Here is a 27,510-nt window from a genome sequence, read left to right as displayed (position 1 = left end):
CAACCCACCATGGGTACAGAGCGTTGGGCAGCAAGCCGCTCAGCAAGAGTGGCAGAAACCCCTGCTGTTCTTGCTGAGTCAGGCCACGATCGCCATTTGCGATCGCAGCCAAGCCACTGCCCATGCCCTTTCCCCCTGCCTGAAACAGCCCCTCCAACGGTGCCCAAACAGCACCATGGAGGGACTGTCACAGGCAGCCCCTTCGCCCTGCCACTCCCCACTTCCCAGCTCCTATCACGATCTTAATCGTAGTTGGGGCCCTCCCCCCACCGCAGGGTGGTTGATAAAGGGTTCAAATCACCTACTTACCTGTGGAGTTCCCACGGGGGGGGCCCTTTGAGGGTTCCCCCACATGGCCCTCCACTCCCCCCAGGCACCCCCTCCTTCCCATAAAAAAATGGTTTGTCCCCAGGTCAGGGGCAAGATCTGTCACACAGCTTGACTTTTGACAGTCAAGCTGTGAGAAAGATCTTACCCCTGACCTGGGGAAGGGGACTCGGTACAGGCTCGTACCTCCTGCACCCCTGAATGTTTGCCAAGTGCAACATAGAGGGATGCAGGAGGAACAAACCAGTATCCTTCGGTTTCCCGCAGTTGTGCACCTGTGCATCTGTGGAAAACTGAAGAAATTGTTTAAAAAAAAATTCTGCACAGTCCTCAGGCACACAGAAGTGTGAAAAAACATCCTAGTCCCTGGGAAAATAATAAAAAAGGGGCTCTGACCATGATTCAGATTGCAATCAGAGCCAGGAAGGGGGACTTGGTGGCAGAAGCTATGGGTCTGCCGCCAGGTCACCTGGGACGCCTGGTGGAGGACTGAGGGGGAGGGAGGGAGGATGCGGGAGTAAACAAGCCATGCAAAGTGGCTTGTTTGCCTGATTGTCTGAGGGGGGGGGGATGCCCTAACCACGCAGGGTGGGTTGTTCGCAAAACAGCCCGCCTTGTGTGGCTAGCCACCCATCATGGGCTAGTTCGACATGTGAACAGGCACATTGTCTATTGTTTAATGAAGCTATTGTCCAGTTTTAAAGTTTAGTTTTAATATATAGTTTTAACATGCTGTAAAAAATTGCTATTTTCTTTGTCTCTTTTTTGTCAACATTATATACATAAAAACTAACAACCAAACTCCCCCCCCCCCGCAAAAAAAAACCCTACACCTAATAAATATAGAGAACTATGGCCACAATACTAGGCAATATCACCCTTGCCAGATCCATTCTTGTTTCCATGTGTGATCTGAAGTGTTGTCTGTGGAAAATTCTGAATGTCCAGCTCTGTCTCCTGGAAGCCAGTGAAATGCTTTCAAGGGGACCCAAACCTCCATCTTACACACCCATGCAACACTGCTACAGTTCAGCCAGTTCCTCTCACCTCTGCTGCTAGATAGTTCCCAGTGGCAAGGTGTTTGAAGCGGTATAAGCCATTCCAGTGCCCAGCTCCACCACGGCAGGGATCATGATGGACCACCTGGAAACCAAAATCAGTGAGCTGTTAGTCATACAAACATGGCAGTGTTTGGTTTGACATTTGCCATTGTGCCAGTGGTGGCAGAAGTCCAGGAATGCTCGAATCCTCTGGCTTTTCAAGGCCGTTCCACTACCTGGCTCTCCATGCCACTTCACTAAAGCATTAGTCAGCAATGCTACACAAGCACACTGGCAATTCATGGCTTTTTCCAGCAACCTCTGAAGATTCATACATTTAAACAAGGGATGCTGTGACCCTTCCATATTTTGTGACCCCTCAGAGTTTGCTTTGTTGAGACTCCAAGCAAGAACCTTTCCTTTCCTTGAGCTACTTTTGAACTGTTGGCAAGCCTTTGCAGTACATAATAATGAAGTATCCTCTTATTACACTATTACTGTACATTTACTCAGAATCCACTTTCGGCTCCTGTTTATCCTCACCATCACCAGCAAACTCATGACAAGAAAGAGAGATTAGTTACATCTCATAGCAGTATGAAGGAGAAAATATCCTTTCCACGTTGTGATTAAGCAGAAGTACAGTCATGGCTATTTAACTCTAGGAACCATTCTTCCACCTCAGTCCCTAAGACAGATTCTACAGAGGCGGAGATGAAGGGGATGGGCTGAGAACCACACCAGCGTGAAAGAGTGGAGCATGAGAGAGATCTGCTGCAGGCTGTAAGAAACCTGGCTGCTATTTTCTGAACTTTGTTTTCCTGGCCTAGCTGTTGCAGTTCGCAGTTTTCATTAAAGCCTTTATGCATAGGAAAGATTTAGTTTATTGGGTTCTGGTTTACACACTACTGAAAGATAATAATTGATATTGTGTTGCAATGTTTTTGCCTATTTTGTAATTAATCTGAAATGTTACTATGTTATCAATGAAATTAGTTGTTTATGATTGTAAAAAGGTAAAGGTAAAGGTGTCCCCAACCAGTCGTGTCCAACTGCGGTGCTCATCCCCGATTCTAAGCCGAAGAGCCAGCGCTGTCTGAAGACGCTTCCGTGGTCATGTGGCCGGCGTGACTGAACACCGAGGTGCACGGAACGCTGTTACCTTTCCTGCCGAAGCGGTACCTATTTATCTACTTGCAATTTCTTGCTTTCGAATGAAGTCCTATTATAATGATGTATTGGTATGCTTTTTTGTTGTATTGCTGTTTCGTTAGCTGCTTTGAGCACTTTTTGTGGAAAAGCAGCATATAAATTAAATGATGACGACAATGGCTGTTCTTGCTGCTAACCTGGGACAGGACTTTCCTTTTCATTACCAAAACCTGGGTAGTGAAGGATAAAGCCCAGGGTCCAAGCTAAGATTCTTTCTTTCCCCTTCAGCAGGGTAAGGAGCTCTGAAGCAAGACTCGTTTGGGAGAAGCCTAGCATTGCCTCCTGCAATGAGGCCACTCGTCATCCTCCAGGGGCACAGACACCAGGATCACAGGGCTCCCCAACCTTTCTCCCTAGACACAAATCCAGCCCACCTGGGGTCCCGATCCAGCCCTCCGGGCTTCCCCAGTTGACCATGCCACTTCCCCTAGCCCCCTCCCTTTTCCCCTACAGCCAAACATTTCATTGTTTCCAGGCTTTTGAGTGTTTTTTCCCCAATTCGGAAAAGCTGAAATGCCTCAGGATTAGTTACTGGCAGTTAGAGCTTTACGCTACAATGCGCCGCTATTTTAGGTACCTGCGGCCTGCCCACTTTGCCTTCAGCCCCACCCACCACTGGAATGCAGCCCGTGAGAGCTTCTCCAAAATGGACTCCAGCCCCCAGGGCTGAAAAGGGTTTTGCACCCCTGCCCTCAAGCTTCGGTGGGAGCTAAGCACCACCTCCTGCTCTGCTGGGTAAGTGGCCTCCCACATTACACATCCAATGTGAATTTGATGACCAACTTACTTTGCCTCAGGACTTGAAACCTGGGAAATGTCACATCATCCCAGTGCTTCATTTCTAAAACAATGAGATCCCTGTGCTCCAGGACTGATCCCAGCAGTAAAGACAAATGCCAGGGCCAAGCCCTTCTGAGTACAAATTGTCCCTATTAAACTTTATTGTCCCTAAATGGACGCAGAATGCCAGGCCACTTTCTGTGGAACTTCCACTTCCTGTTACTGGTCATCAGTGAGACTCAGAGCTGGGACATCAACGCCAAAACACACAGTTCCACCAGGTAAGCTAAGGTCACACTGCTTTCAGGTACATAAGCAATCCAGAGAAAAGTAAAACTGGTATTTGACAAGCACGCTGCACCTGTACATAGGCCTGGTTCTCACCTCAACTTCCCAGAGTGCATTCGAGCTTGTGGCTGATGTGGCTGATTGTCGCAAGGTGGTTCGAAGAAAAACGTGCAACTTGCCCTTGTATTCGTCACAGGTAAGAAACTTCTCCTGCTCTGCATGGAACAACCTGACCACGTCCCCCTGTCAGGGAAATATACAAATATAACTTTCTGTATGCAAGGATTATGAGTTGCTGTCCATGCATTGTGACCCACAGTGCATGGAGATAATGCAAGTAGGTCAATTTCTCTATCAAAGACCAAGATCGATGCCCGCTGTCTATCCTATGCTGTTGGCAAGAGCTGGGCAGGGTGGGAGGAGGGCGGAGGTGATTATGCTTCCTGTTTTATTTATTTATTTATTTATTTATTAAATTTATTAATCGCCCATCTGACTGGTCACCCAGCCACTCTGGGCGATGTACAACCCACCATAAACAATTTAAAACAATAAAATTTTACCATAAATTTTTTTTAAAATATACCCTAACCCACCCCAAATGCCTGCCTGAACAATTGTTTCTCCCTCAAACAAGCGACTGCAGCTAGATTGGTGTCTCAGCTGACTTACTAGCAGTGGGCGGGGATGGCTGTGGAGAGGCTGTAAGATCCCACAGATCCAAGCCTTCCCTCTCCCCACGACTGCCCACCCACCATTCCTCCCCGAGCTCTTACAAGGCCACTGTTACAACCTCAGAAGAGCAGCCACTGCAGTGCTTTCCATGGCAGCTGCCTGTGGGAGGGGGAACAGCCCAACCTGATATTCCTCCTCCCAAGGTCGTAGTAGTGTCTACAGGCTTGGGAGGGGAAATCTACTATATCCTATGGTCCCTGGGAAGCTCTCTCAAGGACCATGGGATTGCTCTGCCTGTTTCGTGTGGCAGTCCAATCACAAATACTTGTGCTGAGTTTTGTTATGTGGTGCTTGTTAATGATGTGTTACTGTTTGTTTGAAGATTGGACAGCAGTAGAATTAAATGTATTTATTTATTTGTCAAATTTATTGCCCGCTTTCCATTCTAAAGTAATCCCAAAACAGGGTAGGAAACCAATAAAACAGTTAAATCATATGAACAGTGACCAATGAAACAGTAAAACAGGGGGGAACATTGAGGGTTAAACTACACATTACGTCAATTCCATAACATGTAGTAAAACCTATTCTTTATTTTTTTTTACTTTAGAATAAGTGCACATGGCCCAGATTCAGACTGGGACCAGCATGCACTTCAAAGGGAGGATTAAACCTTCCACCCTCACCTACTTGTTTGCTGAAACTACACACACACACAGACTAGCACAGGGCTTCAAAGAAGAGAAAAAAGCCTCCACTGATTCCACCGTATGGTTGAGCTCTTAAAGGTATACATACACTCCTCCACTTTCCATCTCTCAGTAGCATCATTCAGAAGTGACACACTGGAGACTGGAATCTGTTTGTAAAAGTGCTCCACTGAGTACAGAGAAAGAACAGTGTAGCAAGAAGCAGAAAACAGGCAGAGCTATTCAAGGCCAACTCATTACCCCTTTAAGCACTTCCTCCATGTGGTCTCGGAACTGCATAAACAAGTTGATCTTCCAGCTGGTGTTGCAATTGACAGAATTCACCTAGGAAGACAAGGAGTTATTGAGAGAGAGATGCTACAAATAAGGGAGGGTCACAAATTACATTTCAAAGAGCAATTTAACTCAGACCAGTGTAATTAAGTCACCATCTTTGGAACGCTCCCCATCTCCCAGCTCCTAGTACCTCTTTGCATCCAGGGTTATCGGCGAGCTCATAGTTGCTGGCATGCAGCGGCTGCCCAGCATTCACGGGATTCAGAATCACTTTATCTCCAACAACTACCTGAGGAAGGATTACATAGTGGTTAGAGGCTATTGACCTCAGGCATGTAAAGCTCCCCTAAAACTTCTCCAATGGACATGATCCAGACAGGAGGGAGGTACTGTTCATGGGTGGTTCGTCTGCCCAGCTAGGTGATGTTCAACCTGTTCTGGAGGGGGTTGCACTCCCCCTAAAGGATCAGGTTCGCAGTTTGGGGGTACTCTTGGACCCAGAACTGTCACTTGAGGCACAGGTGGACTTGCTGGCACCTTTTATCAGCTTAGGCTGATATACCGACAACATCCTTATCTGGACAGAGATAACCTAGCCACAGTTATCCATGCTCTGGTACTGTCTCGTCTGGATTACTGCAATGCGTAATATGTGGGGCAGCCTTTGAAAATGGTCCAGAAACTTCAGCCCATCCAAAACAGGGCAGCAAGATTGTTAATGGGGACCGGCCAATGTGATCATATCAAGCCAGGACTTTTCCAGCTGCACTGCTGCCAATCCATGTCTGGGCCTGATTCGAAGTGTTGTTATTAACATTCAAAACCCTAAATGGCTTGGGGCCAGGTTATCTGAAGGATCATCTCCTCCCATATATACCTGCCCGGACCCTAAAATCATCTTCAGGGGTCCTTCTCCAGAAGTCCCTGCCAAAGGAAGTGAGGTGGGGGGGCTACAAGGAAGAGGGCCTTTTCTGCCGTGGCAAACCAGCTGTGGAAGGAGCTTCCTGGAGAGCTCCACCTGGCGCCTATGTTGTATTCTTTCAAGCACCAGGTGTAGACCTTTTTATTTCCCCAGCATTTTAGCATTCTAGTCTTTTAGCTTTGCTGTTTTAAAGCCGTTACTGTATTTTAAATCTCTGCATTGCTGCTAGGTTTTATTCTAGCTGGACTTTTAGACTGTAGTTTTATGCTTTTATGCTTTTATATTGATTTTATGCTGTACTTTGCGGTTTTGATTTTTGTGAACCGCCCAGAGAGCTTTGGCTATGGGGCAGTATAGAAATGTAATTAATACATAAATAAAACAATTTGAGGACTGAGGAACTGGCAGAACAATCCTGTACATGTCTACTCAAAAGTAAGCTCAATGAGGTTTGCTCCCAAGTAAGTAAAGGATTTCAGCCTGAGGATCTTTACTTGCCTACTTGAATTGCAAATACACTTCCAATCTCAGAAGATGGACTGATTCACACATGCATGTATGTCATCCAATATCTCTTAAACTGATATTTCATCACAGTTACTTGCAACTGAGTACATGAGCAAATGCAAAAAGCATTTAGCATGAGCTGAAATGAAACCTCAGTCTGTAGCTATTTCACACACACAAATCATCACTTGATGTTGTGGTCATCAAGTAATGCATACACATGTGTAAATTCACCCAATTATGCACTCCTTTGTTATCACCTTGACACAATGCACCCAAATCAGTCTCTCCTCTAATAAATTTCAGCACAAGAAGTTTGGCATTTCTGCATGGGAATCAGGGTTGGGACCGAGAATCCATATCATGGGAGTTCCATCACTGGAGTCTTGCATGTCTCAAGCCAACTGGATACCCCGTCTGAGGTTCCTCATCTGTAAAAGTGAGCCCACTCCACTGGGCAGTAGAGAAGCCTAAAACAATCCCAGTTTGTAAAGCCCTTGGAGATCTACAGCTTAAAACTTACAGTCTCTATGTTGTATTACTGCGAGGAGTCACCTTTTTGCCACACACTCACATTATCTCCATTACTCCTCAGTTTCCAGAAAGGTTGGATGAAGAGCCAGGAGCCTTCATTTCCTGTGGCATCGAGCGTCACCCTCATGGCATTTTTCTCCAGTAGGGCTGGGAGGCGCTTGTTCACTGTCAGGTATTTGTTACTCTTCATGTGGAGAAGCTGGAAAACCAAACATAAAGCAGGGCAGTTCCTAGCTAGAACCTCATGTAGTACTCAGTAACACAGACAGCTGGAGAGAAACACTGTGTCTAAATGTGTTCAGTAGCCTCAACAAAGAGAAAGCTTTCTGTAATTATAAACTGCATGTCTTCATTTTGGTGGATACTCTACAACATAACCTTGGCCCAACCCTTTTTAACATTTAATTCAATTTCTGCTTCATCCCAAAGCCCCTTGAATCAAAAATCACACGGCTGATATGGAGCCTTCATACAACACGAAGTTGAGCTCTAGGCAATTAAAAGGAATAGCCCCTAGAAAGCAAGATCAGTCCTTAGACTTCAATTTTATTTAGCACTTCACAGTAGATCTAACCACTAACCCAGGGGTGCCCAACCCTTTTGGGTCAGTGGGCACATCTGGAATTTTGAGAGAGTGTTGTGGGTGCTCTCATTAAATGGCAACCATGGTGGGGGGCTTGCCCATTTATAAAGTGGCAGACACAGTGGGCATGGCCAGTCACAAAACACCCAATTCCCAGAAGACACTATGGTGAGACTTAAAGAGAAGCAAGTTGTCCAACAACCCAAGTATAAGGCAGAGAGGACAGCTGAGCTCTAAAACACAAAACCACTGCTTTGAACACAAATAAAGAAGTTGCTGGAGGCCAGGTGTTCATTTTGCAGCATGCCTGCTTTCCAATTAAAAAAAAATTAAAATCTTAACAAAATAAAAATCAGGAGGGGCAAGGAACCTGGCAGGAGCCAAGAGAGGTGGCTATGGGCTCTGGTGCCCACAGGCACCAAGTTAGAGACCCAAGCACTAACCTGAAGTCATTTCCACATATCCCACTGTCTGAGCATCAGTGTCTTCCAGAAGAGATGCTCATGTTGGCCAATGAAAATGCCCCATTTGGATAAATATTCTGCTACATATAGTGAGGACTGACACCAAAGCATCAGTGGCTTACTCCCTGATGCAGACATGTTCTCAGCCTTATTGCCTAATATGCTTTCCATTGGGGATGGCTGATTCACACATCCATCTTCATTACCCAATATCTCATCAATTGAGATATTACCACCTGACGACTTGCAGCTAAGCATGTGAACTGCCTCCACTGAACGTATTTTGTGTGCGGTGAGAGGAAAGCTCTGGCTGTGGTGTTTGATCCATGAGGGCTGATTTACACATGCAAAATCCTAATTTGATGTGACAGCTCTCAACTCTGCAGACAGCCAAACCAAAAGGTCAGCTCAGGTGACAGATTTGGGGCCACCGTTAAAGGGTGTGAAAGTCTTTGCTATTTAATTTCGTATTATATTTTTATACAAAGCAGAGTATGCGGAAGAAAAGCACAATTAAGAGTCTAAATGTTAGACTTACCTCCTGAGGCATCAAAATATCTTGGGCTAGCCCTGGCCTAAAGTTGAAAATTAAACTCCATGCCTAAAAGCAACTTAGACCAAGATCATACAACAATGGGGTTGGAAGGGGCCTACAAGGTCATTGATGAACTGAACCTAGACTCCAGTGGTTACAGCTACCCAGTCTCCAAATCCTGATTAATATCTGTGCTGAGGTAAGGGGTGATGGGACATGACAGACAGGTAGCTGTAGGACTGACATCCTGATGTACTGGCATCCCAATGACATTCTAGCCCAAGATATCTTGTTTATTTATTACATTTATATATCCCGCCTTTCTTCCATCATGGAACTCAAGGTGGCTACTTGTGGTTCCCAGGTAATCTCCCCTCCAAGCACAGACCAGACCCAGATCTACTTAGCTTCACCAAGGTGGCTGCCTCATGTGCCTTCAGACCATGCCCTGGGACACGGGCATTAATTAATATTACTCATGTACCCTGAGCTAAAATGCAGGTTCAGAAAGGCGACCCTGGGGCAATGGCAGGAGAAAGACAATACTCCATACCTGTATGACACTTCCATACTTCACCACGTCCCCATGCACCTTCTTATTCTCTGTTTCGTTCTGCTTCTGCTCCATCTGAGCTGCATGCTGTTTGGAAACAAAGCAGAGTGAATCCAACCCATGAACTGCAAAAGAGGAGAGCATACTTGAAAAGAGGAGGGGTCGCAGTCCAATACAGTCTCTTTGATCTAGCTGAGGGCTATGCAGGCATGGAAACAGAGTTCCATGTGTCAGTGCCATAAACTAGGAATCAGCAAATGGCCTAAATTCAACCCCCTGAGAAGTTGGTGATGACAACCTAGATGAAAAAAAGTAGTCTAGATGTAGTGGCGCCTTTACCAATACACCTTAGTCCACCACCTTCCACTCCTTTCTGAAAGTGGCCTCCTGGCAAAAGTAGTTCTCACAAGTACCATAAACCAACAGAATTCTGGCAGCTCCAGGTTGTCCACCCAAGGCTGCCTGACTGCGCTCTGCAAAGAACCTGGGTTCTAATACAAAACTGCCTTCGTAAGAATCGTAACTGTTATCAAACCAAATTTGATTTTCTAGTTCTCAGGATTTCAACAATAATCTATGGACAGCAAATGATAAAACTTCAGCAACTCTCATGGGCATCAAAAATTCTGCACCTCATAGAGTTCTACCCATTCCACTTAATTCTGACACTCTAGTTCACACTCCTCTTCTTTTGCACCCCTTTCCCATTCCAGTCCTTTCCCATAATATTCTATATTTTATAAAAACCCAGATACTGTGTTAAAACAAAATATGGCAACTAAGCAAATCTATGAAACAGGCATAATTTAGTGACCCGGTTCGCACATAACAACAACCCAAGGGTTGTTTAAACCATGGCTTGTTGTCCACAAGTGGAAGTGAGAGAGAGGGCGCTTTCTTCAACCTGTTCCTCACTTGCACTTTCAATTAACAACCTGTGATCGCCCCATTCATAGGTTGTTATCATGACATCTGAACTAGAGCACTCTGGCTTGTTTAGGGATTTAACAACCCAGAGTTAACCTAGGCTTTGTTGTTATTTGTAATTTGTAATTTTGCAATTTGTTGTACTTGTTATTTGTAATTTTTCATATCTGTTTTTTAAATTGTTCTATTTACTGCTATTCATTTGATATGTTGTGAGCCACTTTGGCACACTCTTGTGGGAAAGCAGCATATGAATAAACAGATGTTGATGGTGGTGTGTTTTGTTGAACAATATTAGGCCTGTGCAAATGTCTGGTACACTGAATGCGAAATGTCGGTTCTGTATATTTGATCTAGGATCCTGCATCAGCCTTCCCCAACCTGGTGCCCTCCAGATGTTTTGGACTTCAACTCCTATCAGCACGGCCAATATTCAGGAATGCTGGGAGTTTAGTCCAAACCATCTGAATGGCAACCAGGCTGGGGAAGGTTGACCTAAATGCATACAACCTTCAGTGCTCAGAGCCTCTGTGCACAAGACACAACCTATTTGTGGAGGCTGGAAGTGAAGTCTGCTGCCATAGTCTCAGTCCCTCACCATGCATTCAGTGCACCTTGATTGCAGTCATCTGTCGAAGGCTGTTGTCAGCCTTAGTAGCTCATCCTCATTTGTGAACAAATCCCACAGCAAAAACAAAACTCAACGAACACCATCCTTCAGAGACCAACAACAATTTCTCCACATTAAAAAGTAAATCCACATTTGTGTGTGTGTGTGTGTGTGTGTGTATACAATCTGTGCTTGCTTTTATGTTCAGGGAACTACTGTTTGCAACCTGGGAATATCACAGATGTTTCAAGTGAGTCCTAAACTGATTTATGTATTAATATCATATGAAATATATATTAATTAGGGATGAAATGTTCAGTCAATCAGCTAGCTTAACTGACTCAAGTTCCATTGACTGGTTTAAAAGGTGCCACCAATTAACTGAGTGTCTTTTTTTTAATGTTTACTGATTTTTAACACAACTACCTATAAAAACCTGCAGGTGGCAGATGATATCGTAGAAGAAGCATTCCTCCTCCCCTTCTCTTTCAGACAAGAGGGCCTTTACTCTGATGATGCCTGCTATGACGCATCATCATCTGAAAACAGGGGAACCATGCTTCCCCCCATCCAGAATGATTATTTAGTGTTATGCAAATAACACTAAATAATAGCAAAGAGGGAGGTCCACCCTTGGAGGGGGAGGTCTGGTGTCAGATCCCCTGCTCCAAGTCCCTGTGGAAACATCCATCCAACATGAAGGGGGAAAGGAGAGGTGCTGGAGGATGGGGAGATCAAGAGAGGCTGTTCACACCTCCAAACCTGCCAGTACTCTATACCAACCCTAAAACCGGCATAGATTAATACCCTCCCATGGGTTTCAATGGGAAGGAATCAGTTAAAAGACAGACATCCAAGCCAGGGACGGTAAAAAGGAGCAAAATGCCGCTCCTCCATCACTTCCATTCTGCCGGCATGAGTCCGGCACTCCTATGGATGTCTCAGAGGCTCCACTGGAGTGGTTCAAGATAAGGTTTCAGATTTCCCGGCCCAACATCTTTAATTTTGTGTCAGTCCTTTTGTTAATGCCTGCATAAATCAGCCTCTAGAAGCCCTAAGACTTTAGAAAGATTATCCATAAGTGAAGAAAGGAGCAGGGAGAGAGATCGCTATTTTCTAGTTTTTGACTTAATAAAGAAAACTATGAATGTGTTTTCATGTTTGTCTCCCTAATCATGCGGTGGTAAAAAAAAAAAATTTAAAAAAATGAAAACTAATATTTTCAGAAGTGTATCAAAAGTACGCAGTTTCCTGCCCCCACCAAACAGAGTTCAATAGGATCCACATATGGCTCATTTGCACACAAATTGTCCATCCCAATGGAGTACACACAGGAGCTGATTCCAGTTCTCACATAACTGAACTGCTGCTGCTGAAATGGAATCAGTACAAGGAAAGTTATCAGGGAACCTTCACTTCAGCCAGTTAAGCTCTTTCCTTCTATTCAGCTCCCTTAAGGATGATTGGGATATAATTGGAATGAAACTGCTGGTCAGATGGGTATCTAATAAGCAGAAAAGTAATGAGGGTGGATTTCTGAGCCTACCCTGGAGGAAAGCGAAGGCCTGATGTGGTGCAAGGGAACCTCCATTTGCCACGAGTCAGCCACTTCAAAGCAGTGGCGTAAAACAATCTTCCGAGTAGGTGGTGCCCTACCAGTAAATCCACCCTGGCAGAGGCCGCCTCTTTGGGGATGCTTCACTGGCAATCGAAAGCTCCTAAAAATGCTACTGCGCTTTTCTTTAATTAAACCCTAATCTCTCCAAAACACAGGATTAATATTTGACTAGGTTTCCAGTCTGGCAGCAAAGGAGATGTAAGCAGAGCACACACAGTTTGGGACAGGCCCGGAACTTGGGAAAAATATGGGCGGCCAAAGGAACTGTAAGAAAAATAAACAAATAAGCCCTAAGGCTGCTGGGCTTGGTCAGAGTACAGGAAGCGTGGGAAGGAGCAGATGGTGAAATGGATCTAGGAATGCAAGGCAGAGATAGCATGCCTATGATTGACCAATTCTGATCCTAGGAAGGGATCAGCAAGCAACAATACATTTGGTCATCAGGGCATGATTTAAAACCCTCTCTGTGGTTCAGGATTGTCTTTTCTTTTTCTTTTTTTTGCCTCCTATAGACCATGAAGGTAAATTTGGATTGATGGTCTGTATTCAGGGCTGTGTATAATCCCAATTCCACACAACTATGGCATTAGATACTAGATAATTCAGCATTCTGAGAGTTCCAGGTTTGTTTCTTTCTTTGGCCATGCAGAAAGCGTGTCAAAAACTCTCAGAAACTAAAAAATGTAATGGAATAAGGTTTCCATTGTTTAGGGGAAGGACTCAGTGACCTGTAGCATCTTACTCAGCCCCGTGATTAGCAGAAGCACAATAAATGTGAGTAAAAAGGTAACAACCATGGCACTTGCATAATTTATGTGAGTCAGGGATTCATCTTTATTGACACAGAATGTCAATGGCAAATATTTTTAAACAAAACAGTGCAGAATAGTCTTAGCCCTTGACGCCCACAAAAAATAGGGCCCTGGCTGGCTTCATTGCTAGTAGTCAACCCTAATCAGCTGCCTCGGGCAGTGTCTCTTTAAAGACGCAATGATTTTGCTGCATCATAGAATCATAGAATAGTAGGGTTGGAAGGGACCTACAAGACCATCAAGTCCAACCCCCTGCTCAATGCAAGAATCCAAGTCAGAGCATCCCCGACAGATGGCTGTCCAGCCTCATCTTGAATGCCTCCAATGTGGGAGAACCCACCACCTCCCTAGGGAATTGGTTCCATTGTCGTATTGCTCTAACAATCAGGACGTTTTTCCTGATGTTCAGCCAGAATCTGGCTTCCTGTAACTTCAGCCCATTATTCCGTGTCCTGCATTCTGGGATGATCAAGAAGAGATCCTGGCCTTCCTCTCTGGGACAACCTTTCAAGTACTTGAAGAGCACTATCATATCTCCCCTCAGTCTTCTCTTCTCAAGGCTAAACATGTCCAGTTCTTTCAGCCTCTCTTCAGAGGGCTTTGTTTCCAGTCCCCTGATCAACTTTGTTGCCCTCCTCTGAACCCTCTCCAGCTTGTCTGCATCCTTCTTAAAATGTGGTGCCCAGAACTGGACACAGTACTCCAGATCAGGCCTAACCAGTGCTGAGTAGAGGGGGACTAGTACTTCCCGGGATTTGGAAGCTATGCTTCTATTAATGCAGCCCAAAAGAGCATTTGCCTTTTTTGCAGCCAGATCATATTGTTGGCTCCTATTCAGCTTGTGATCGACAACTATTCCAAGTTCCTTCTCGCTTGTAGTGTGGTTGAGCCACATATCCCCCATCTTGTAACTGTGCATTTGTTTCTTTTTCCTAGGTGCAGAACTTGGCATTTATCCCTATTAAATGTCATTCTGTTATTTTCTGCCCAGCACTCCAGTCTATCAAGATCACTTTGAATTTTCTTTCTGTCTTCCAAAGTATTAGCTATCCTGCCCAATGTCATGTCATCTGCAGATTCGATCAGCATTCCCTGCACCTCTTCCTCCAAGTCATTAATAAAAATGTTGAAGAACACTGGGCCCAGGACTGAGCCCTGTGGTACCCCACTCGTTACCTCTCCCCAGTTTGAGAAGATCCAATTGATAAGCACTCTTTGAGTCCGATTCTGTAGCCAACTGTGGATCCACCGAATCGTTGTTTCATCTAGCCCACTATGAGCTAGTTTGCTCATGGGGCACTTTGTCAAAAGCTTTGCTGAAGTCGAGGTATATTATGCCCACAGCATTCCCACAGTCCACAAGGGAGGTGACCTGATCCAAAAATGAGATCAGATTCGTCTGGCAGGATTTGTTCTTGACAAATCCATGTTGGCTTTGAGTAAACACTGCATTGTTTTCAAGGTGCTTCCAGATTGATTGCTTTATCATCTGCTCCAGAACTTTCAAAGGGATTGATGTCAGATTGATGTCAGTTCTGTAGTTCCCAGGTTCCTCCTTTTTACCCTTTTTGAAGATAGGGACAACATTAACTCTCCTCCAGTCAGCTGGCACTTCACCCGTCCTCCATGATTGCTCAAAGACAGTGGTTCTGAGAGTTCTTTTGCCAGTTCCTTTATTACTCTAGGGTGCAGTTCATCTGGACCTGGAGATCTGAACTCATTCAAAGTAATTAGGTGTTCCTTGACCATATGCTTATCGATCTCAAGCTGCAATCCTGCCTCTTCAGCCTGTACTTCGCCTTTGCCATAGACCCTCATAGTCATAGACCCTCTTTTGGGAGAAGACTGAGCCAAAGTAGGAATTGAGCACTTCTGCCTTTTCTTTGTCATCTGTTATCATTTTGCCGTCCTTATTTAATAGCTGAACCACCATTTCTTCCCTCTGTCTTTTACTATGCACGTAGCTGAAGAAAGCTTTTTTGTTGCTTTTAGCATCCCACGCTAACCTCAGCTCATTCAAAGCTTTAGCCTTCCTGACACCATCCCTGCAATTCTGTGCTACCTGCCTGTACTCTTCCTTTGTTGTCTGGCCTTCCTTCCACTTCCTATATGTTTCCTTTTTTGTTTTCAGGTCATCTCTAAGCTTTTTGTGAAGCCACATTGGCTTCTTCTGTTGTCTTCCTCCTTTTTTTCTTGTTGGAATTGTTTGTAATTGTGCCTTGAGAATTTCCTTTTTCAAAAACTCCCACCTGTCTTGGACTCCTTTTCTCATTAGAGTTGCTTGACATGGGACCTTACTTATCATTGTTCTGAGTTTATTAAAATCAGCTTTCCTAAAATCCAGGGTACGCGTTTGGCTACACTCGGTTTTTGCTTCCTTTAGAACCATGAACTCAGGTATAACATGGTCACTTTCCCCCAGAGTTCCTGTAACTGCTACTTTACCCACTAAGTCATCTCTGTTGGTTAGGATCAAGTCAAGGATAGCCGATCCTCTAGTTCCTTCCTCTACTTTTTGTAGGAGGAAGTTATCCACCACACAAGTCAGGAATTTCCTGGAGGGGCCATGTTTTGCAGAATTTGTCTCCCAACAAATATCAGGGAAATGAAGTCCCGCATTGCTACTACATCATGCTTCCTAGAAACATTGGCTATTTGCTTTTCAAAAGTTTCATCCTCGTCTTCTCCTTGATTGAGTGGCTGGTAGTAGACTCCGACCACCATGTTCCTTTTATTCTTTGCTCCATTTATTTTAACCCAGATGCCCTCAATGTGGCTACCAAGCTCATCCTCCTGTATTTCTGTTCAGAGATATGTATTTTTTCACATATAGTGCAACCACACCTCCCTTTCTGTTCCTCCTGTTCTTTTCGAACAAGTTATATCCTTCAATTGCTGTATTCCAGTGATGAGAGTCATCCCACCAAGTCTCAGTTACACCTATTAAGTCATAATTTCACTCCTGTATTAAGAGTTCAAGTTTGTTCTGTTTGTTTCCCATACTCTGGGCATTAATATATAGACATCGAAGACCATGTGCTTCATGGTCTGGCTTTCTTCCTACATGGTTGTGAAGACTATTATTGGGCGCTATTAGAGCTGTTCTCTCTGTTACGGTGCATGAGCCTTCGTCCATTGTTATCCCCAACTTTACGTCTCCCTTCCCCATAGCATTCAGTTTAAAGCACTTCTGATAAAGTTTTTTATGCTGTGGCCAAACACATTCTTCCCATCATTTGTGAGGTGCAACCCGTCCCTTGCCAACAGTCCATCTTGCAGGAAGTATAGCCCGTGTTCCCAGAATCCAAATCTCTCTCGTAGGCGCCACCTTCGTAGCCAGTCATTCAGTATTTTTCTTTCCCTTTCTATCCCTCTTCTAACTACTGGAAGGATGGATGAGAAAACTACCTGGGCTCCAAAGTTCTTGAGTTTCCTTCCCAAAGCTTCAAAATCTGACGTGATTTTTTCGTAGTTCCGCTTGGCGGTATCATTTGTTCCCACATGGATGAGAAGAAAGGGATACCTATCAGTGGGCTTTATGAGTGCAGGCAACCCTTCAGTCACGTCTCTAATCCATCCTCCCGGGAGACAGCATACCTGGTGAGTCCATGGGTCTTTGTGACATACCTGGGTTTCAATCCCATGCAGCAAGGAGTCTCCCACTACTACTGTTCTTCTCTTCTTTTTGTTGTAGGCCTTGGTTTCATTGCCTCTGCTTGGCTGACCTTCAGCCTCTTGCTTGCTCTCACGCAGGTTCCCCTGTAATTCTTCCTCTTCAGACTGTCCTCCAGTCTCATCCTCAAGTACCTGGAAATGGTTCCCTAGTTCCACTGTCTCCACCGGTGCACAGTGGCTTCTAGTTCTGCTCCTGTCACCCTTTTCCAAGGAGTATCCTCTACTTCATTTTTCCTCACCTCAGCAGTTTCCTCTTCTGCCTCAGCTTGCTGTTGCTCTTCTAGCTCCTTTACTTCACTTTGCTGCTGTAGTCCCACCGTTCTGTCCAAGAACTCTTCGTGTTCTCTTATTCCCTGGAGGGCCGACACTTGCTGCTCCAGTCCTCTTACTTTTTCTTTCAGCAGCATGATCAACTTGCACTTGTTACAGGTGTAGGCCATGTTGTTCTCAGGCAAGAAAACAAACATGGCACACACCTTGCAGGTCACCACCACTGGAGAGTCTTGTCCTTCCATAGTCTCTTTTCCCTTTTTGTGTGTAGCTTCCTGGTTGTTCTAGAGTAGCCTGTGCCTGGTCCTCTACTCACTCTTTGCCAGACCATCAGTAGATGGTCTTTGTCAGGGGTGGGCAACTTATGGCCCTCAGACATTTTGGCCTACAACTCCCATCAGCCCTAGCTAGCCTAGTCAATAGAGAGGGCTAATGGGTGTTGTAGGCCAAAACATCTGGAGGGCCACAAGTTGCCCATCCCTAGTGTATGTAGTTTACTGGTTCTTCAGAAGAGTGCAGCTGGAAGAAGATCTTTGGTGGCCAGGAAAAGCTAGTCAACCGGTGAGGGGTCTAGGAGTGGAGTTTGAAAACTTTATGTTCACACTGCATGGTGGAGCAGTATCAGCCCATGTGGGACCAGGTCTCCCTTAGCAGTGTGGAAAGGGAAGATGGAGAGTGAAGCCTATTGACCATATCTATGGGTACAGGAGGGGAAGGATTTTATTCATTTGTTTCTAAAATGTGTACCCCTCCCCATTTGTAGCTAACCAGCTTTAAAAGCAAACAAATCCATTCAGTAAAACAATGTAAAATTACAGCAGCAATTAGTAAACAATCACACAACCAGCACAGCCACATAAGGATAGTCCAAGAGCCTATTTCAATCGACTTATATCACAGGATACCAAAGGATGACTATCTAGAGCGCTTACAAAAGTTGTACAATGTGTAGAAAAGGGCAACTAAAATGATCAAGGGGCTGGAACAACTCCCCTATGAGGGAAGATTACAACAGCTGGGATCATTTAGCTTGGAAAAAAGGAGAGGAGAGACATGATAGAAAGAGGGAGACATGATAGAGTTGTACGAAATTATGCATGGTGTGGAGAATGTGGATAGGGGGACATTTTTCTCCCTCTCTCATACTACTAGAACCTGGGGTCATCCCATGAAGCTGATTGGTGGGAGATTCAGGACAGATAAAGGAAGTGCTTCTTCACACAGTGCGTAGTCAAACTATGGAATTTGCTACCACAAGACGTAGTGTCAGCCAACAATTTGGTTGGCTTTAAAAGGGCAAATTCCTGGTGGAGAAGGCTATCGATGGCTACTAGTCCTGATGGCTATACATTACCTTCAATATCAGAGGCAGTGAGCCTATGTACACCAGCTGCTGGGAAACATGGGAGCAAGGGTGCTGTTGCACTCATGTCCTGTTTGTGGGTTTCCTGTAGGCAGCTGGTTGGTCACTGTGTGAACAGAATGCTGGACTGGATGGACCCTTGGTCTGATCCGGCATGGCTCTTCTTATGTTATTATGTGCCATCTCCAAAACTGCCAGTCTTATGAACAACAGCTAAAGCATTTAGGTGGTGGCAGCCCCCCACAAACCCCTTTTCAGTGCCAATAATTACATCATAAAGTACATAGATTAAACAACCAGCATCCATTGGCCAATAGTGTATATAATTCCAGAGTGTCCAATCTGACTGACTTTGCTGGAGCGTACCCCCTTTCTGGCCTTTCCAAAAAGGGGGCAGTTAATTACATAATAAAGTACATGGCTGAAACTAGTACCCCTTGGTAGAGATCACCTTCCTGTATCTTAAAATATCCAGTCTGACTGCTTTACATGGGGCCAACCCCAAATCAGACCATTAATTAATATGATCAGAGTCAGACTGGACAGCCTGGAATTCCCCAAGAGATGCTGCTTGTTTCATTCATGTACTTTATGATGTAATTATTGGCACTGAAAAGAGGTTTGGCGGGGCTGCCACCCCCCAAACGCCCCAGCTGTTGCTCATAAGACTGGCAGTTTTGGAGATGGCACATAAGAACATGAGACGAGCCATGCTGGATCAGACCAAAGGTCCATCCAGTCCAGCATTCTGTTCACACAGTGGCCAAACAGATGCCTCAACACCCCAGGAGTTGCACATAAGACCAGCAGTTTTTGAGCTGCCACAACTTTTGTAAGAAGTCCAGATGGTCAAACCTTTTGTACCTTATGATGTAAGTTTTTTTGCCATGGGCTCTTGGACTAGGAGTTCCATACGAAAACTTCAGAATGGAGAAGAAAGGCCCTCCAGATCAGAAGTGAGCAATTTCTGGCCTTCTGGATTTTTTGGCCTACAACTCTTATCAGCCCTAGCCAGCATAGCCAACGGTGAGGGATACTGGGAGTTATAGGCCAAAACAATCTGGAAGGCCACAAGTTGCCCACCCCTGCCCTAGATCTTGTTGTCACTGCCTGAACATTAGGTAACAGGGGCCCAGAAAGCAGGGCCTCACCTCAAGGTCTTAAGGCATGAGGGGGAATATCTGTCAACGGGCCAGATTACTTATAATAACCCCAATGGAACCTGAAGGGGCCAAGCAGGATGGGTAAGGATGGGCTGTTATTTCACCTAGGCCACCAAAATGGACTCGGACTGCAATTCTATATACATTTGCCTTGGAGTAAGTCCTACTGAACTCATTGAGAGTTACTTCTGAGTAGATATGTGCAGGATTGCACTGTAACTAGGCGAGCTCTGACGGCACCAGTCAAATTCAAAGGTTTGAGAGAATAACCGCAGCATGCTTCAGACTGTTGTTTTATAAAACAGTGGGACTGGATTTCCGTTCTTTATTTTGGGACTGCTTCTATTTTAGAAAATTATTTCCTCTCATTGAAAAACGGTTATCAGCCTAACCTGGCCATGGGGAGAAGGATGTTCCTTGATAAATAACAATAGATCTCATGTTTCTTAAGTCGTTTCCACAAGGCTGTATTGTAGCCAGTGTCATTTGTCATTCCAAACATACAGGCGCCTTTGAAAAAGCAAATATGTTATGGCTGATTTTCTGTCACTGTTTTAAAATCTGCTTTCCTACCGCTGTTTTTTGTCTTAATGTTGGATTTGTGTTTTGCTTTCCTTCGGTATTTTTGTTATATATTATTACATTGATATCCCATCTTTCCTCCAAGGAGTTCAAGGCAGCGAACAGTTTCCTCCTCCTCCCCCTGCCTCATTTTATCTTCACAACAACCCTGTGAGGTAGGTTAGGCTGAGACATAGTGACTGGACCACCATCACCCAAATAGTGATGGTGGTCCAGTGATAGTGATTTAGTTCAAATAACTAAAAGGGATTTGAACCCCAAACTTCCCTGTCCTAGTCCAACACTCTAACCACTGCAGCATATACATGGGTTAAATAATGTAGGAGAGGTGAGGAAGAATGGAGCAATGTCATGCTTCCCCTAACACAGAAAATCCCCTTCCATTATATGTCAACTATTAATTTGCTAATTTGCCTCCATGCAGGCTAACCACAATTGTTGATGGTATATGAATTAATCTCATTATGCAGGGTCAAAAGGCCCTGGCCAGGATCTGAAAACAGCTGGGTCTCATTGTCAGCTATGGAAAAAATACAGGAAATGCAAGTGCAAGCCATTCTATAGCCAGGCCAGCATTCCAGAAGCATACTGCACACATGCAGAAATTGGTATTATCCACAAAATTCTGAAAAAACGCTCTGTTTTCATGTTTAAAAAGACTGTTTTTTAGCCCTTGCAGTGGTGAAAATGAATTTGGACATCTCCAAAATCTAAGAGGCTGGCTCTGGATGTGTGGGGATGATGTTTTGCAAGCCCCATGCCTTTAACAGCAGGCTGACACACAGAAACTGAGCAGGTGAAGCCTTTTCTGGCCTGGAGATACATGGTAGGAAGATCTTCCCCAGCTAAATGTCTGTGTGTTACGTTCCAGTCTGAGGAAAAAAGCTGGCTTCCCAGTGCTTGTGTGGGGAGGATGGAGGGGGAAGTATGCTGTAGACTCTGCCTCTACCCATAATGATCAGATGCAGAATAAATTCTGCAAAATATATGCAAGGGCACATTTGAGAAACTCTCCTGAGCACCACCACAAAATTGCTGCCATGGGAGGTTTGGCAAAGGACAAGTTACCTGCCCAAAAGACTGATCAGGTTCACACGTAACAACAACCATGGGCTGTTTAAACCATGGGTTTTCATGAAGCAGTGGGAGCAGGCAAGTGTATGGTTAACCTACAATTTGTTTTTAGGTAAACTCTACATTGTTCAGCTCCTAAACAACCCAGAGTTTCTGGGATCAGCTATCACGATAACAACCTACAAATGGGGCGATAGTAGTTGTTGACTGAAAGCAGAAGTGAGGAGTGTGCCAAAGACACCGCACTCATACCCACTCATCCTGGCCAATTCATGGGTTAAACAACCCACGAATTGGCGTTATGTGCGAACCAGATCACTGAGTACAAAGCAGAGGTGGGGGCTGAGCCCCAACACACTAAACAACTCCTTTGAACCCACAGTTTTCAGCACCAACAGAAGCCTATTTCACAGCAATCTCAGCTGCCAATAAGAAAATATGTTAATTGGGGAAAAAAGCGAGAAGGGTAGGGCACCTTGGTGAGGGCCAAGAAAGGTGCCTAGGGGTCCATTGGTGCCCGTAGACACCACATTGCATACTCCTGATCTGCACTGACTGGCAGCAGTTCTCCACAATTCCAGGCAGGAGCCATTCCCAGCCCAATGCGGAGATGCCAGGCACTAAACTCAGGACTTCTTGTATGCAAAACGTGTTCTCCACCACTGAGCTACAAAGAATGCAGCTCTTCGTGGCACTAAACTTGACTTATTTTGGCACTGGATTTTGTTCCCCACCCCCACCCTCTACCCACCTCTAGTATGCGTACTCCAATCTAGAGCTGAAACCTTGCATTCACAAAATTCCTGTACAAAATCCTCATCACTAAAGAATATGACAAGATACTGGATGAGTTCACACAGCACACTAACCCATACTCAGTGGTTGAGTGTGGGTTGTTGTTGAACTGTGCATTGTTTGTTGAACTGTGTGGGTTAGCGTGTTGTCTCAACATAGGACATTTTCCACAGGGTGGCGTGTTCACCATGCAGTGTGGCTTGTTAACCACCCTGAACAACCAACAACAAACCAAGTGTTTACAAGGTAGCTTGTTGGGGAAAAATAAGCCACACTGCATGGTTAACAAGCCACCCTGCGGAAAGCACGTTGTGTTCAGACAACATGCTAACCCACACAGTTCAACAAACAACTCACAGTTCAACAACAACCCACATTCAACCACTGAGTGCGGGTTAGCGTGTTGTGCGAACCCAGCCACTGGGTTCACGAACAATTAAAAAAATGTAACCATCAGACAACCAGAAGGATCGAGTGACCACTTCCAGCTCCTCTTGGTGGACTCAGCCTGTTCCTATGATCAATAAAGGGACTGGGATATCAGCAGCACATTGTGAATTTGTTTCTGATTTCCTTACAAAGGCCAGACCCTCCTTCAACCCCATCCCACCCAATACCGCCACAGTGCCAATGCTTCCACCATACTGCACACAACTACCTCAGTTTCCATTAAACAACATTCCAAAATTTTGTAAAGCAATACAGCATCTTCAGTTATTATACAAATTTATTATGCAATGCTGTATACACCCAATTTCCAACGTATAATAGATTCTGCTTGCAGAACTGACACTTTCTTGTGGTGTTTGAAACTTTTGGTGTAGACGGGTAAATACACACATACCAGACACAGTAATATAACAGTGTATTGGAATCACTCTTCTTGCCATGTGAGAATATAAACTGCAATGGGGACTGCAGCAGAAAGCAATATGTGTCCTCTTGCTTTTCCATTCCTTTGATCAGAAAGAAACTTGGTTAGAACATTTTTGCACCTGGTCATACCTGAAGTTTCTGCAGCAGCACCACATCAGCAATCTTGTCTTTGTCCTGCTTGGTTTGTTTGGCTTTCCAATATTGCTTCTGGGCGGAGTAGCGGTTCATGGGACATACTCTAAAGAGACAATCTGTAATGAGAAGAAGCCAAGGAGTTAAAATGATCTCATATCATATGAAGCCCATAATTCATTCTTGTATTGCTTACTATTTATTATCGAGAGCTGTGATTGTTGTTACCAATGTTAACTTATATTTAACACATAATAGGTATGACACGGATCCAAACATCCCAGAAAAGAAAAGATTCTTCACAATGGGAGTCTACCTACCTTTGTAGAACTTAAAAGCTACTTGTGTCTCTGCACTCCTCACATCAAAAAGCTGTGTAAGAAAGCAAATTCCCCTACAGCTTTTAGACCTGAGAAAAGAGGGCAGTTTTTCATAAATGCCAACTCTCATGCAGTTTTCAGATGGTATGAAAACAGATTCTCATATATCTTTAATAAAGGAATAACAATTCTTCTAGATGCGATGGCATGTGTAGCTTTTAGACAAAGATAGAAAATTTCTAGTATAGAGCAAGAATCATTTTTCCACACATTGTTCCCAATATGAAATGCATATCGGAGTAAATGGGTTGGGCGGGGGGACAGAAAGAGGTAAAATTAGCACTGGAATGTGCGGATGACCTGTACTTACTCTAGTGGTGAGGGACAGAGACACTCTGTGCATGCTCAGAGGTAATCTCTTCACATGGTCCATTGTTGAGTCTCAGAATTGAAAATAGTTAACAAGGAGTATACCTAGAGTAAGACATAATCCTTGGGTACAAGCTGTGGCAGGGCCAGTCCAAGACATTTTGTTCCCTCAAGCGAAGGACAAAATGGCGTCCCACCCCAATTCCAGAAGCCACCAGGACTGGTAGTTGAATCTTACCTCAACACTGGCAACAGGACAGCATCCTCCACTGCACCCAAGGGCAGTTTAGTAGGTGCAGGGCACACCATCTAGCACACAAAACTGTGTCCCCCAGCACCTCACCACCTCTCTCTGATCCCAGCATCTGCTGCCTGAGGCGACCACTTCACTCAGGCTCAAGATAAAGCCAGCCCTGAATCCCCTGGGAATGACAGAGAAATCTTCCCCTTCCAGCACGTCCCCTTTCTTCCCCTTGCTCAATGCACCAGAACTCTCAGCACAACAGCCAAGTAGAATTTCAGGGGCACCACATTTCTCATGGAGGATAAGGCTATCAATGGCTACTAGTCCCGATGGTTATATAGAATTAGGGGCAGTATGCCTATGTACACTAGTTGATGGGAAACATGGGCAGAAGGGTGCTGTTACACTCATGTCCTACCTGTGGCAGCTGGTTGGCTTTCCGTGGGCAGCTGGTTGGCCGCTGTCTGAACAGAATGCTGGACTAGATGGACCCTTGGTCTGATCCAGCATGGCTCTTCTTATGTTCGCCCTTCCTAATGGACCACTGTGCAACCAGAGGCTGTATTTCAGCCTTCCCCAACCTGGTGCTCTCCAGATGTTTTGGACTGCAACTCCCAGAATTCTTGACCATTAGCCATGCTGGCTGGGGCTGGTGAGAATTAAAATCCAAAACATCTGAAGGGCGCCAGGTTAGGAAAGGCTGTCCCACCACCCTCACCTTGCTATTTGCACTGTTGGTGGCTGCTATTTTGAATAAAGCTGAGCCGAATATCCCCACACAAAACATTTTGCAGGACCATTCATCCCCTGTGAAAGTGGGGATGAGATATTCTGATAATTCAGGAGGCTCAAAAAGGTTAAGATTTTTCAGATGGGAGGGGTCCTTATCTTTAAATACAAGATGGCTGAAGGATCTTTCTTTCACACACAGATGGCCTTGCCACTTCCTCAAGTGGCCTTTTGACTGCTCAGCCAGGTTCCTGGACAGATGCTTGAAGTGGTGGCTAGGCTGCTTTTTTCTTTTTTGGAGAAGGAAGGAACCACACCCTCAGCCATCCCATCTCTTATTTAAAGGTGAGGCCACCTCCTGAAAATTCTTAACGTTCATCCATGATTAATCGCAGATTCATCCAATCTTCAGGGCCATTTTCACCCCAACCCCTGTCTCCCCTGAAACTTGCAAAAATCGCTAGGCCAAACACTTTGGGTCAGCACTCATTTCAATTGGCTTTGGAAATTGTTTGTGGAAAAGAAGGTCCCAGGTGGGTGAGATCAAAGCCCTTGGTGTCTCTAATTGCTCCTGAAATAGCAGCCGAGACACTTCAGACACAAGAAGAAAACCATTTCCATTCTTGGATCCTATCCCAAGCTGCTGGCAAACATGCAGTCAGTTATTCATCTGAGAATGATGAATAAGCAGGCACAAAAACAGTTCTCACTGGTTCTGGAGAAAAGCCATTTTTCACGTCTCATTTCACAGCGCTCTTTGTGCTATTAGCAAGTCCCATACCAAAGATATCCTGAGTCACTATGCCCTTCGCGTGCAACTCCTTCACTGGCCTTTTCTCCTCCTTGCAGTACTAGACCCTGCTTCTCACAAACGGCAGGTGAGGTGGCCAACCTGTGTCTCTGTACTGTACTACTTCATGCTGCAGCTAGGGGCTCACAGGAAAACCCCAAATCCCTGTACATGGAAAACTAGTTGTTAGGAAGAAGTGTTCTACTCTACCTTTCTCCTTGACATACTAGTTCTCTACATATAGAATCTTCCACGACATGGGAGATCATTCCACTATGCAGTGCCCCACCTGCAGCTTGAAATGGTGAAGCCCAGACACTGCTGGTTTTGAGAACTAGGCCTAGCTGCAAGCTCTAAACATATCTGTGATGGAAGCAGTACACTGATTCAGCTCTGCAGATAATCTTTCATGAATACTACCTGTGTTGTCCCAAACACATTTGTTTATTTTATTACAGTTATAGCTGCCCTTCCTCCAAGGAGCTCTGGGTGGTATATGTAGTTCTACCCCACCACCCATTTTATTAGATGAAAGATAGTGACTGACCCAAAGACACCCAGTACGATTCAGGCTAAGTGAGCATTTGAACTCAGGTCTCCCCAGTCCTGTTCTTAACACTCTAACCCCAGGGTGGGCAACTTGTGGTCCTTCAGATGTTTTGGCCTACAACTCTGATCAGTTCTAGCCAGCATAGCCAATGGCGATGGATGATGGGAGTTGCAGACAAAAACATCTGGAGGGCCACAAGTTGCCCACTCCTGCTCTAACCAATATACTACCCTGATTCTTTGGGTTCGCACAACACAATAATCCACACTCAAGGTTCAGTATGGGCTGAGTGTGGGTTGTCGTTGAACCATGAGTTGTTGGTGAAATATGGGTTGTTGTGGCCAGGTGCAATAACAAACTATGAACCCAGCTGCAATAACAAACTATGGTTTGTTAACTACAAACAACCCAAAGTTCACAACCCAAGAAAAAACCATGGATTCTCTTCATAGGTTGTTCGTGGTTAACAAACCATGGTTGTTAGCATGGTTTTGTTCAGGCAACACAACAACCCACATTTCAACAACAACCCACAACAATTGTGTTGTATGAATCCAGTCTCTATCCTTAAGTTAGGGTTAGGTGTAGCAAAAAAATACTTGACACCAGTTGTTTTACCTGTGGAGCAAGAACATTGACTAGGGCCCAAATGAGTTTCCTACCTGATACCATCTAGTATCAGTGAGCAATAGACCAATGGGGCTCTCAATTGGGTCAACAAAGGAATGCCACACCCATCCTTAATGTTTCCCAGTACAAGATCTGCTGTACCTGAATTCTTGTATCAATGGCCAGTGCTATAGATTAAGGGGGCATTTTTATGTTATTTGTAAATTCCCTCACTTCGCTTCATTTCTTCCTCCTGGCAGCTGAAAACAAGCTGTGGGCCTATATGGCTCTGGTCCCTCATTGGCTGATCTGCTTTAATAGCAGGTTAAGGCAAAAGTTAACAGCTGCTTCAAAAGTTCCAGAATTCCTAAATGGAAAGCATCTCTGTCCCCACCTTTGGTCAATGCCCGTAACAGAAAAAGGGCTGGAACAGGGAAACCAAATAATAAAGGGAGAAAATACAGATCTTGATACAGCATAGCCAGGGATAGAGCATTTCCTTTAATTCAGTGTCCTCCCAGCCCTTGCCTCTGCCATAATCATTAAAGGAATATGTCTATACTTTTCAAGTGAGTCATCTCAGGGTTACACTGCAC

The 27,510-nt window shown here is 44.8% G+C and overlaps 1 protein-coding gene across 2 annotated transcripts in view; it reads right to left on the bottom strand.

Moving 5' to 3' along the window:
* ITPR3 (inositol 1,4,5-trisphosphate receptor type 3) overlaps positions 1-27,510 on the bottom strand; it is a 154,699-nt gene that overhangs the window by 65,685 nt on the left and 61,504 nt on the right. For both annotated transcript variants that reach the window (XM_084853000.1, XM_084853001.1), the window contains exons 3-9: positions 23,301-23,422; positions 9,407-9,493; positions 7,312-7,470; positions 5,499-5,597; positions 5,273-5,356; positions 3,744-3,890; positions 1,375-1,470 (exon numbers count right to left, since the gene is read on the bottom strand). In XM_084853000.1, the coding sequence (XP_084709126.1) occupies positions 1,375-1,470; positions 3,744-3,890; positions 5,273-5,356; positions 5,499-5,597; positions 7,312-7,470; positions 9,407-9,493; positions 23,301-23,422 (794 nt within the window). The remainder of the gene's footprint in view (positions 1-1,374; positions 1,471-3,743; positions 3,891-5,272; positions 5,357-5,498; positions 5,598-7,311; positions 7,471-9,406; positions 9,494-23,300; positions 23,423-27,510) is intronic.

The sequence above is a fragment of the Heloderma suspectum genome, chromosome 4 (genome assembly GCF_057233095.1).
Source record: "Heloderma suspectum isolate Gila_16-S chromosome 4, 16-S_ref, whole genome shotgun sequence".
Taxonomy (NCBI): domain Eukaryota; kingdom Metazoa; phylum Chordata; class Lepidosauria; order Squamata; family Helodermatidae; genus Heloderma; species Heloderma suspectum.
Note: the sequence above shows the minus strand (reverse complement) of the source record. Positions and strands in the feature narration are given on the sequence as shown.